Source organism: Elaeis guineensis, chromosome 4 (assembly GCF_000442705.2).
Source record: "Elaeis guineensis isolate ETL-2024a chromosome 4, EG11, whole genome shotgun sequence".
In the NCBI taxonomy this organism is placed as follows: domain Eukaryota; kingdom Viridiplantae; phylum Streptophyta; class Magnoliopsida; order Arecales; family Arecaceae; genus Elaeis; species Elaeis guineensis.
Genome location: NC_025996.2, coordinates 35116219 through 35129559, shown reverse-complemented (window position 1 = coordinate 35129559; position 13341 = coordinate 35116219). Strand labels below are relative to the sequence as shown.

The following is a 13341-nucleotide window of genomic DNA, read 5'->3' as shown; positions in this document are numbered from 1 at the left end:
TTGCTAGAATTAATTTTTAGCGACGAAATTTTTTTCATCGCAAAAAATTTTTTTTTTTGGCGACGAAAAAATTTTTCGTTGCTAAATTTTTTTTTGCGACGAAAATAATTACGTCGTCAAAAATTTAATTTTTAGCGATGAAATATTTGTTTCGTTGCGAGAAACTTGATTTTTCGATCATTTGCGACGAAATTAAATTTTCGTTGCCAAAAATTAATCATTTACGATGAAAATATTTTTGTTGCAAAAAATTAAATTTTTTGGTGACAGAAAATTTATTTTTAGCAACGAATTTATTTCGTCGCTAAATATATTTTACTTAAAAATAAAACCGAAGGTATATTCTGCCCTAATTGAAAAAAATCTTTTGATCTCCCTCCCGGCCCGATCTCCGCCGCGGTCATCCAAATCTTCTCCCTCCCCGATCTCCGGCGACAGTCGTCGTTCCCCGGTCGCCGGTCGTCTTCCCGGTAAGTCCTCTCCCTCCCCGCCACCATCCTCTCTCTCTCTCCCTCCCCACCGCCGTCGAGCCCTCCCTCCCCGCCACCGTCGCCGCTCGAGCCCGCCCCCCGTCGCTGATCGAGCCCACCTCCCAGCTTGCCGGCCATCTCCCTCCCGCCTCGCCACCCTCTCTCCCGCCTCCCTCCAATCCCTCTTCTCTGGCCTCTCCCTCCCTTTCTCAGTCTGTGTTTTTTTTTTTGTTTTCGTAGGGCCGCCGCAGCCGCCGTTTGGGCGGTTTCGTTGACCCGGGAAGCATTAAATTCGGCGGGAAGCGGCAGCAGCGACATATGGTGGTCGGCTTTGGAGAAGCCCCCATCTGCTCGTCTTCTATCTCTCTAGCGTTTGCTTGAGATTTTGGGATTCGGCGATCCATCTCCCTTTTCCTTACTCGCTCTCACAGTTCTCTTCTTTATTTGGAATGCCGTTTGGAAGGGGAAAGGTGTGATCCTTTTGAGTAAAGAGTGTGTTTGGTTGGGTTTCCAAGAGGGAATGGAGCTCCGGATCGTGGGGTGGAGGTTCTGAGGCTGTTGCTCTGTTTCTGGGATTGGAGAGTTGGGGATATCTCAGGTGAAACAGAGCTTCTCTCACGTTTTTATACTTGGATTTGTTATGTGTTAACCTCTTCTCATCTGTTTCTATCTGCTTGCTGCCGTGTCTTCTCTAAAGTTCGCAGCTTTTTGGTCGCCCAAGTATGTCGTCGGTTCTGGTAGCTCGGAAGGGGCGCCTTCAGCAGCGTTATGAAGGTCATTTCCGGCTTGTCGCAGGGTATTATGCTTTTTTACCTTGGCTGATTCCTCTAAAAACATGATTTTTATTTTATTTTTATCAGAATATCTTGGTTTGCATTTGATGCCTATGACCAAACTGTGCTAATGTCTGAAAAACAGGAGAGGTAAATATTTTTCTCTCCACTTGATGTTTGTATAGCAGAATTCCTAAAATAAACAGATGGATATGATGTAAATGGTGATGTTAGGACTTAGGAACGAGACCATTTTAATAAGCTAAACTATTCGATCACCTGATGTGTTCGCATGCAAAGATGGTACATCAGACTGCATAAGCCCCGGTACAGGAAGAAGTAATTGGATAGCCAATGACCTCTTGTTAGGTTTTTATATACTGGGGTCTCTGCTGCGATCCCTTTAGAGTGTTACATGACATCTTATGACGTAGTAAATGCTTGGGAGGGATTCATATTTGTGTTCTATTGGACGGAAATTTTAGCCATGATCATATCTAACTAGAAGCAGCTTAGGTATCGGTGTAGGAAAAGTTAGCTTGATGCCTGAGTAGGAATTTAATGGCGTCTTTTATCTCAACTAGTGGTGCCAAATAGCTGCAATTAAATAGATATTCTTGATCCGTTGGCTATAGCAAGTATGCGGGATACTGTTTTTTGGTTGTGGATCAGGCGGACTATGTTATAAGGTGGTGTTTTATACCATATAAATTGTCAATCTAGGCTTTAGAGAACATATGACTTATCTTGGATCTTCTAGTATAATTGTCCAAAATTTAATTTTCTTATTCATTTTCTTAACTTTGTTTCATGTGGTGGAAACAGATGCATTCCTTATAGACTCAAGGCAGACACAGATTCTCACAGTGGCAATTTGATAGATAGGCTGGAAGTTCTCATGATTTCTTCACCAAATCGAGATGATCTTGTCTTCCCAAAGGTGCAACTTCCTGTTCCGTTTGCTTCTAAAGTTTGATCTTGAAAGTATACTAATTTTCTCCGACAAAGTTTAAGAGTTGATGATTTTTTGGCCATCAGGGTGGATGGGAGAATGATGAGACTGCAGATGAAGCAGCATGCCGTGAAGCTTGGGAGGAAGCAGGTGTGAGGGGGATTATCAGTGTAAGTATCTAATCTAAATTTATTGCTTGAGGACATGGGGTGGTTGGTTTTATTAGAGTTACTGTAGCTTTCTTTGGTTGAATTTCTTTCCCCATTTACATGTGAAAACATATCTGATTTGTGTGTATCATGAGTGATTTTAATTTCCTCCCGACCAAGAGGAAAAATCAGATAGGTTGGTAAATGCGTTGTATCTAAGTGAATGATGGTCCTGATGAATTGAATCTTTGAACTCAATTGATCAAAAATAAAAATTGTCATAGAAAAGTCTCAAGTGTTATGGCAAGGGCTATTAGAATACTATGTGAGAAGGTTGTTCCATATACTCTAAAATATGAGCTGACACTTAGAATTTCTTAATTATAAAGTTTAAATATTACTTCTTGTTGGTTTTGATTTTATTTTGTTTATTGTGAAGGAAAAAATGTTAGAATTGAGAGAGCAGGCGACGAGGGAGGTGGGATCTGATGGTGATACTGGATCGCAGCAGGTTTGTTTGATGACAGATGATACGATTTTGGATACCGTCCTCGGGCGGCAGCTAGGATCTGGTCATAGCATGCGGTCCAAAAAATCATGCAGTTCGTCATCCGGCCGGTCTGATGATGCATCGGTGCCAGAGGCAGTTAGGACATCCATGAGCATGATGCAAGATCAGATTAGTTACTGGATGAATCGTAGTCAGACGCTCGAGAGGATCGTAGCTGCGGTGGCGGAACGGCTCGGTATTGATGCTTCTGAGTTAGCACCTCTACAGTCACATGATGCCGCCTCTGCACCACCATCGCGTCACGTATCGGGTCAGGGATCGACGCCTGGAGGAGGGAATGAGGCCAATGAGTCAGATCATACTTAGTTTGTACTTATTTTAAATTTAAAATGGTGTATGGACTTATATTTTTGTATATGACAAAGATGGTTATGAAACTTTTTGTTATTTGAAATTGGTCTTTTGACTTAGAATATTTTTATTGTGTTAACATACTGTTTATTTAAAATATGGTTGATCAGATAATTTGTATTTGAGCAGGTTTTTTTGAAAAATTAATAAAAAATTAATTTTTTATCCAAAATTTATTTTAGCGATGAAATATTAATTTCGTCGCAAAAAAATTTGTGAACCCAAAAAAGTAAAACATTTATTATTCATTACGACGAAATTTTTTATTTCGTTGCTATTTTTGCGACGAAAGTCTTAGTTTCGTCGCTAAAAATTATAACTTTTGCGACGAAATTTTTATTTCGTCGCAATTATGCCGACGAATATTTTTATTTCGTCGTCCTTATAGCGACGAAAGTCTTAGTTTCGTCGCTAAAAATTATAACTTTTGCGACGAACTTTTTTTTTCGTCGCAATTTTTGCGACGAAATTATTTCGTTGCTATTTTTGCGACGAAAAAAAGTTTCGTCGCTAAAAATTTAACTTTTTGCGACGAAATTTTTATTTCGTTGCAATTATAGCGACGAAATTATTATTTCATCGCAATTATAGCGATGAAATTTTTTTATTTCGTCGCCCTTTTAGCGACGAAAATTTTATTTCGTTGCTATTATAGCGACGAAATTTTCTTTCGTCGCAATTATAGCGACGAACATTTTTTTCGTCGCAATTTTTGCGACGAAATTTTTGCGACAAATTATTTTGCGACGAAATCCGTCGCTAAGTTTTGCGACGAAATTAATTTTCGTCACAAAAAATAAGAAAAATTTTTTTTTAATCAAAATATTTAGCGATGAAATTTTTTTTCGTTGCAATTTTAGCGACGAAAATTTAAGCTCTTGCGACAAAATATTTTCGTCGCTAATACAGTACATAACTTCGTCGTCTGGGTTTACTACTTTTGGCGACGAAATAAAATATTTTCGTCGCTAAGGTCTTTTGCTACGAGGCTTTCTCTACAAATTTTTAGCGACGATATATTTCGTCGCAAATACTATTAGCGACGAAAATAAGATTTTTAGCGACGAAAAAATTTCGTCGCAAAAAATTAAATTTCTTGTAGTGCACGAAGGCCTTTCATCAGCATCTTTGTAGAATGCCATGCCCGGTCGTCGTCCTCTCCTCAAGTCAATGATGGTGGTGGACCCAGGCTTGGTGGGCTTTCCATGGTTAAAGACGTGTGGAACAAGCTGAAATCATGAATTTGCAAGTAGTCTTTGTAACATCAAGATTTCTACAAATTCCTAAATGTTATAGCAAGCACAAATATAGAGCACACACAGATTCATACAATCATACAAAATAAAGAAGAGAAGAAAAAACAAACACAGAATTTACGTGGTTCGGCTGAAAAAATCTACGTCCACGGACAAGACACGAGAGAAAAATTCCACTATGATGAAAAGAGAGATACAATCACTCAAAAACTCTCCAAACCCTAGCGGCAATTTGATTTCCCAAACCTCTCTCACAAAACTGCCGAGATTGGCCCATGCCCTCCGCTACCACCACAGGCCTCCCAAAATATTTCATTCAGGTCGCAACGCGAGCTTTTCAGATTGGGTCATAGTTCGAGCCTATAAAAGATATCCAAAATTCAAGCCACATTAACACTAAACAATCCTACTAGTGCGAGTATGTTTTAATAGACCATTGTGATATCTTCTAGCATTATATACATTCTACCATATAAAAGCAATAACCCTAATCTATTGAGGGTCTGTTTAGATGATTGAGCCCAAAATCCTATCGACTAATAGGTGGGACCAATACAACCACAAAACTATTGGATTATCAGCTAGGTTAAATCTATCTTTATAGATACCTAGAACCGATGTCTTTTGACAGTTATATTGGCCTAATGCATAAATTTCATAGAATTTTGGATCCAATCATCCAAACAAATCATAAGAAAAGCCATCTTTTTGAGAAATTGTATAGGAGAAAACATAGATGAATCAATAAGCCTTGACTTGAACCATGTCACTGATACCAAGTCTAATGACTTCACCAACTATTCTAGTTGGCACCCTCCATGGAGATGTTATATTCATCTATCAGAATCAGATGATAAAATAAGAACGAATATCCTATTATGTGTGAAACTAAGGAATTTAGTGAACTTGCGAAGCAGAATATATATGAAGCTGCATTGATGTTGAAGATGAAATCCCTTTATGGTAAAAGATATTTATCCTTGTCTTGATATCTATTAGACTAAGACAAAGTGGCTAGCTATGCTCAGATCACAAACAACAGCTTAACAAATTTGCCCTGTAACCACCAGCACACACCACGTACGCAGTGATAACTTATCGGGGCATTAAAAAATTAATTGCTTGCATGCTATGCCTAGGCATCCAAACCCAACCTCAAGTAAAAAGTGACGATCGAACATAGTAATTTCGACATAATCTGTATCAGTTCATCAGAAATCACATTGCTTGGCAAAGTTTATTGCTAATTCTGTACAAACATAATCGCATTTTTTGTCAATAAATCCCAATAATCAATCTGACAGCCTATTTGATCATTTCAGGGACTCCATCTCCATCTTATTCTTCTTGATTGGGAGTTGCTAGCAGGGCGTTGCCTCCGAAGTGGTCCTCAATGAATCTGATTACCATCTGGAAATTGGTTGTGGTTTATTCCAGCAATCTGGAAACACTCCAGATGAACTTTCAGTGAAGTCAAATTACAAATGAACTATGGGATTTTACCAATGATATGATCGTGGCATAAAGACAGTACTGTAAGGTCAGATTCAGAAAAGCTCGAAGGAATATGCCCTGAAAAAGAGTTGCTACATCTATTTATGAGATCCAAGCTAGAAGAGTTCAGACAAGGCAATGGACCCCAAGAAAGGCAGTTGGAGCTCACATCAAGAATGCTGTACCTCTGAGGTCCCAGTGGAATAAGTAGTTGTCCCTTCATGCAATTGTGAGGTACACTGAGCTCACACATATCAAAATTCCACAACGTGAAGGAATGTTTTCTGAAATTCGAGCTTCAGGTCGTCGCAGTGTATCCAAATAGGTGTGATTTTGAAACCAAGCAGGAAATTCAGATCTCATATTAAATTTTTTATAATATTTAAAATGTAATATTCTAATCAAATCATCAACCAATGTTAGTAGCTAGCACTGAACATGTAAATAGGTTAATTGAACATTTCTGATCCAATGATATTGGTTATCCTCCAAAGCCAAGACATAATACGATCATGTTACTGAAGGATCCAACATTCAACAATACAAAACCAATCAATCATAATCTTAAGTAAAATAAAAAAATTATCACGGATGAATATAATAAAGAGGCTAAATTCCAACCGTTCATTAATTAGTAACTAAATCAAAACTGGTTCAGAGTATTTAAATTCAATATCAAATATCAAAATTCAGATCTCAAAATTTATAAAAATAATTGACTACAAGTCTATAATTATCTAATAGTTTTCAAACTTGCTAGTACAGATCCTCAAGCCTAAATCATTCATCATTGCTAACCTTATTACTCGATAAAAGAAAAAGATAAATGAAGATATATACCAACTTAGTAAGTAAATCTTATACTATCTTACTAGATCAAGCATAAGTTTGTACATGCATCAATAAATCTTTTAGTGAAGATGATTATATTAGAAGATAAAACTTTTATCATAATAATATATAAAAAATCAATCATAATCTTATATATGTATAAATCATACAATTTACATAAACATGGTTTCCAATGCATTGCATAAACAAATTGATAAATTATGTTAATTTCATAAATAAAGTCATACATCTATCATTTTATCATATCATAATTCTTAAAAATTCTCTCAGACTAAATGCGAAGGTTATTATTATACTCATGATAGGACTGTAATAAATAAAATACCAACTATTATTATCCATTAATAGAATTTTGTACCAATTATTATTACCTACTGGTAGGATCATATACCAATTACTATTATCCATTAATAGGACCATATGCCAACAACTATTATCTATTGGTAGGTCATATGGATGCTAGCTTTGGATGCCGATCTTCCACACTTTTAAGCATCATATATAGTTATCTGAGAGTCTTTTATTATATTTTTTCAAAATAAATATTTTTAAATAATATTTTATCGAACCATATTTTTTTAATCATGCATAAATAAGATATTAACTAATTTTATAGAGCTCATGATCCATAAACAATTTTTAATAAGAAAACAATCATGAAATTATTTTATTCATGACAAAATATAAATTTCATAAATATGGATAGTTTATATTTTATAAATAAATAATTCGTATAAAAATATTCATAGAATCACTATTTTATGATAAATCATGAGTTTCATAATATATACGCTCCATCCTTATTTTATGAAGATGCAGAATAATTCTTTTTATAATAAAATAATCAATAATATTGTCTCTTTTCTAGTTCACTCCATCCTTATGTTGGTGATTTCTGAAACATCTAACCTAATTTTGGGAGACCAAATAGGGCATAGTGCTTAGATGGAAAGACTACCAGGTGGTTCACTTCAGCCGCTGGTGCCTTTGGTTTGAGCTGCTCCACAACAATGGCCTGTGTTGTTAGGACCATTCCAGCAACGGATGCAGCATTCTGCAGTGCACATCTTGTCACTTTTGCAGGGTCAATTACACCAGCTTCTAACAGATTCTCATACTTGTCAGCCATTGCATTGTAGCCAAACCTCCCACTCGCTACCCTTAATCTTCTCCACCACCACTTCTCCTCCACACCCGCATTATGTGCTATTAACGCAGCAGGTGCCACCAGTGCCTGTCCAGTCATAAAATGGCAAGTGAATTAGTCTAACAACTTTTTTAGAGTTTATCCAATTAGAGGAGTTCACAAGGCCTAAAGTTTTCAGCTGATGAATTCCTGATGAAACAACTTGATATGCATCTATTGTCGGACTTACCTTTCTGCATGGAGGCCTCTGGTCAACATCTTTATAAGGATTTATAAAGGAGGAATTCCACAGGCACGGTTGTAACGTAATTTTCTTCCGATGCCAGACTTGGGGAACTTCCCGCAATCAATGCCGGAGTTTCCGGAGGAGTATGAATTCTCAGGCTTTGGTACTGTTGTAAATTGCAATCACTTTGACAAATGCTGTCACGCTTTTGACATTGCGCGGATGCTGTTTCGAAAAAGTTGAAATGGAAAAGGTAGGCATTAGGGGTTGCAAAGGAGGTCACTCATTGTCTTCAAGGATTTATATGGAGGAATTTGATGCCCACTATATTGTCGTTTTATTCTTTTAAGTCAAAGTTGATAGCTCATCGGGACTTGGTGAGCTTTAATCCACGACTAATGACGCGTGGAGTGGTGCTCCACACGCTAAGGATGGAGCATGTGCCATGCTTTGGAGATATTCGCAAAGTTCCCACCGAGACGACGTGCAGCGGCACTACCGTCGTTGCCTTCATGAATGTTTTTTCTCCCTTTCATTACTCACTCATGTAGGAAGTTTTTCAAGTCTTACGTCAATCCATTCTCCCATATTACCGTACACCAGAAAAGTTTCTCCTGAACTATTTAAGTAAACAATAAAAATTAAAAAAAATATTATTATTTTGGGATATGTTTCCATGTCCCTGATTTTTTCTAAAGCAAAATTTAGATATCGTCTCAACTATTGAAAAAGAAAGCTCCCCTCAAGATAGGTATTCAGCAATCATATAATATTTAGGGGTGCTTGATTTACGACTGAAATCAAAATCAAAATACATTAAAATAAAAATCGGAATGAATAAATCTCCTGAAGTCTTTGGTTTATGACAAGAATCATAATCAGAATGAAAATTTGAATCCATAGAAAAGAGCAGGTTTTAAGTTTTAAGTAGATTGAACTATTCCCATTTCATCTCAAAATCAGAATCGAAATGAGATTCCCTCCAATCAAGCAACTAGAATGGAAGTCACTCATTCCGATTTTCATTTTAGACCTCCATTCCCTCTAATTACCAAGCACCCCCTCAAATTCTAAAATAAAGTTAGAACTGCCATTTCATTTTTTTGAATATTTATTGGGTGGAGAAATTCTTTGCACACCACATGCAGTGTATAAAAAATGCACCGCCATTATTTTTTAATATACATTTAATGCCTGCAGTGCTACGTTTTTGTTTAAAATTTTGAATGACAAAAATGCTTCTCTTTTTCTAAAAAAAAATGATAACATCATGCGGTCATATTATGACATTTTATATTCAAATTATAACTTTTTGCACAAAAAATATCATAATTTTTCTTTCAGAAGACATAAAGAGTGAAGGATATTTTTATCATTAAAAATTTATGAAATTTTTAAATAATGAAAATGCTCCTCTTTTCTTTATATCATCCTGTGGCCAAATTATGATTTCCTGCACAGCAGAAAGTCATAATATGGTTATAGAATATCATAATTTTTTCACAAGAGGAGGAGCATGTTCGTCATTCAATACTTCAAATGAAAAAATAAAACTGCAGATATTAAATATGTATTTTAAAGTGATGGCTATATGGCTTAATCAGATGAGGTAATGTATTTTTTCTACACCGCACGCGGTGTATAAAGAATTACTCTTATAGGGGGATAGGCTGTAATGTGGAACTAAACAAATGTTATGTATTCAAATTCTAGCGATTGGTATTATGACATAAACACAGCCTCATGATCGGTGTAAAAGATGAAAAGTTAGTCCTAGAAAAGGTTCTAAAAATATTCTATTTGAGAATTTAAATATTGTGATCAAGCATATCACAGCAGCACTTCTATATTTATTACCATGATAGCAAACTCTTTTCTATTTTCATTGTAAATATGATTAAATAAGTTTATGAAAGTAAATTTTAAATCTTTGTATTTGAGAGTAATTCTTTGTCTACCACCCCTGGTGGAGAAAAGCACACCACCCAATCATATTGGGCCATGTAGCGCCATTAATAATGGAGCAGATATTTAATACTGTGCAGCTTTTTTTATCATTTTTTTCTGACGAAAATATCATTTTCTTTCATAAAAAAAAATAAAAGAATAGTACTATTATTTCCTGATGCCTTATATAACTTTCTGTAAATAAATATAACATCCTGAACAATATCTATGACTTTTATAAATATATATGATATCCTAAATAATATATATGGTTTTCTGATACCTTATATGATTTTTTATGAATAGATATGACATTCTGAAAAATATATATGACTTTCTGTGAATATATATAACATCTTAAACAATATATATGATTTTTTGATGCCTTATCTGACTTCTTATGAGTATATATGATACCTTGAATGATATATATGACTTTCTGTGAATATATATGACATCCTGAGCAATATATATGACTTCGATGAATATATATGACATTTTGAACAATATATATGACATGCTGAATAATATATAAGACTTCTCGTAGTTATTATAACTTTCTAGTACCTTATATGACTTCCTATTGGTTATACTAACCAATAAGATATTATATAAATATATAGAAAGTGATATATATTATTCGAAAAGTCATATAATATTCACAGAAAGTCATATATATTGTTCGGACAGTTATATAAGGTATCAGAAAATCGTAATAATCAATATAGTATTATATAAAGATATAAAATATCATATATATTTTTCAGGATCTTATATATATATTCATATAGAGTCATATAAGATATCAGAAAATAATAATATTTTTTTTTATTTTATGAAGAAAGAAGATATTTTCGTCAAAAAAATTGAAAAATAAATTGAGCAGTATTAAATATTTATTTTATTATTAATTATATTATGTGGTCCAATATGATTGGATGATATACTTTTTCTTAATTGAGAGTGGTAGATAAAAAAAAAAATTTTGTATTCGAAATACTTTGGGCCACTCGTGACGTGCACGTTTGCCCATGAAAGTGGTTAGGCTGGCCATCAGCGACGACTGCAACTACGATGATACTAGGCTGGTGCATGTGATGCTGCGCTTTCACAATCTCGTCACCAGTGCCAGTAGACCTGTCTCCTAAAAAATATCATTTCTGAACAACTTATTAACCATCCTTCGTATAGTGCAATAGTTACGATCCTAGAACGACCTTCATGTGCCAACATGACAAAGTTGAAATCTTTGAGCGCACGTGACTGGATCCGCTTAGCATTACTCATTTTGCGGATATTAAACACGAATTTTAAGGATATATATTAATCCTTACCCAATATTATTTATAATTAAGACAAAAAATATAAAATTATACACCCGGGCCAATAAATTTTACATAGATGCATGTCTAACACATCAGCATGATTTTTTTTTTAACGCATCAGCATGGTTAAGATTTATATTTTAGTAAATAAAAATAAAATATAAACAAAAAAAATTAAGCTGGAAAAGAAAATGTGAGAATTGAAGTACATCCTTCCCGCTTTTTTTTTTAATTCTTGAGTGTTTATACTTTTAATCATCGACATACAACTTTTCCAACAATCCCAAACAATATAGCCAGTTTGCCTCCCATTTTGTATGTTATTTCTGCCCGAATGCACGATTGTAGCAATCCTCTGCCCATCCGTCGTTGCCTCCCATTTTGTATGTTGCTTTCTTGCCGAATGCACGATCATCAGCAGAGGTTTTTTGAGGAATTTTGTCAACCAGCTAGAAGGCGAAGCAGTAATGCTGCTACCTCTGATGCGTGCCAATCTCCCATATCAACACAATCACATTGACTTGTTGTTCTGCTCCTATTACATCATAAATAAGTATCACTTCTACAGATCATATTGCAAGTGAGGTGGCATAGTGGAAATTTCACTGTTATCCTATCATTAGAATTCAGAAGAGATGAGCAAACGCCCTTTAGCTGGATTTCAGCAACTGCCACTTTTAATTGTTGGCAAGCTTTATGGCAGTCCTTCCAGTGACACTGGAAGCAATTTCGGCGAGGTGACATAGACCGATGGTCTTGTGGTCAAATAGAACAGTATACTTCTCCTCAGAAAATATTAGGATAGTTGCAATCTGGCTTTTGAATCACTACTAGTCTGCCCTCATGTTATGACCATTGAGGTGCAAGCGGCTTATGCTGGTTATCATATCGATCAACTTCCGGGCTTTGTTTCTAGTTTTTATGCCTGAAGGTAGTATAAGCGAAAATATATATATAAGATGTAAATATAACAAGTAATTGTGATGCCTTTGCTTGTTGTAACGGGTTATTTGATCTACCAATATGAAGTTTTAACATCCATGGAAATGTGAGAAGAGAGCACGTTATTTCTTTAAAATAATATTCCAGACATTTTGTTATCTTCATCAGCCAATTTATGCATGCATGTTAAGAAGCCTCATCTTGAAGGTATGCTGTGTATTTTTCTCACTCTTATTGTGAGCTCTAGCACACTTCATCCTGTAAAGCCAAAAACAGCTCTTTGTGAAACGAACCCTCGCCTAACTATTGCTCTCCTTTCACCCTAGCAACCTGCCTACTCTTATCCCCTCTAGCTTTTATTTAAGCATTCATTGTTTGTCACACTGGATTCTTATTTTACAAGGTTATTAAGTGTATAAATTATTTGTTCTTTAAAATTTTAATTTACAAACTTGTATGATAAGAATGTTTATTTTTCAAGATAATTTTAAGAAAGAAAGTTCTATTTAAATGAAATTTCATATTTACGTTGGCATCCCTTCCCTTGTATTTCATAATGTTTATCAATCATTAATTTGAATTGTTATATTTATGGTTTAAAAAACATTGCTAAAAGTGCTCGACCTAAACTATGGACCTGACTCAACTAGGTCCTAACCAAGGCCCGAACATTTGAGTTAAATGTATGCCATCCTGGATCCTGACCCATCTTGAGTGGCCCATTGGGTCGACAGTTTTTATTCCTTTTTTTTTTCATGGACCCAAACCAACCTGATCAGCCTATGAGTTGTCCGGGTTCAAAAATGAATTCCCAATGTAACTAGGCCGGGTTAAGATCAAGCATGCTATGGTCCATCTCGACTTGTTTGGCCCCTAGTTTCTAGTT

General features: G+C 35.3%; 1 protein-coding gene across 3 annotated transcripts; it reads left to right on the top strand.

The window, feature by feature from the left end:
- The first annotated feature begins 312 nt into the window (after nucleotides 1-312).
- On the top strand, nucleotides 313-3309 carry LOC105037671 (uncharacterized). 3 transcript variants are annotated; one of them, XM_073256296.1, is made up of 6 exons: nucleotides 313-470; nucleotides 711-1068; nucleotides 1175-1266; nucleotides 2069-2183; nucleotides 2282-2365; nucleotides 2784-3309. In XM_073256296.1, the coding sequence occupies exons 3-6, from the start codon at nucleotides 1193-1195 to the stop codon at nucleotides 3219-3221; spliced, it is 711 nt and encodes a 236-aa protein (XP_073112397.1). In that variant the 5' UTR covers nucleotides 313-470; nucleotides 711-1068; nucleotides 1175-1192; the 3' UTR covers nucleotides 3222-3309. The 3 variants fall into 3 exon arrangements, with proteins under 3 accessions (XP_073112397.1, XP_073112395.1, XP_073112396.1); XM_073256294.1 differs by having other exon boundaries at nucleotides 1168-1266; XM_073256295.1 differs by having other exon boundaries at nucleotides 331-470; nucleotides 934-1068; nucleotides 1168-1266.
- The last annotated feature ends 10032 nt before the right edge of the window (nucleotides 3310-13341 follow it).

Bases quoted from the DNA above. Each gene is read 5' to 3' on its own strand.
- LOC105037671 (XM_073256296.1), top strand. From the start codon at position 1,193: ATGTCGTCGGTTCTGGTAGCTCGGAAGGGGCGCCTTCAGCAGCGTTAT. The intron at 1,267-2,068 runs GTATTATGCTTT...TGGTGGAAACAG, and splicing joins CATTTCCGGCTTGTCGCAGG to ATGCATTCCTTATAGACTCA. The intron at 2,366-2,783 runs GTAAGTATCTAA...TTTATTGTGAAG, and splicing joins GTGTGAGGGGGATTATCAGT to GAAAAAATGTTAGAATTGAG.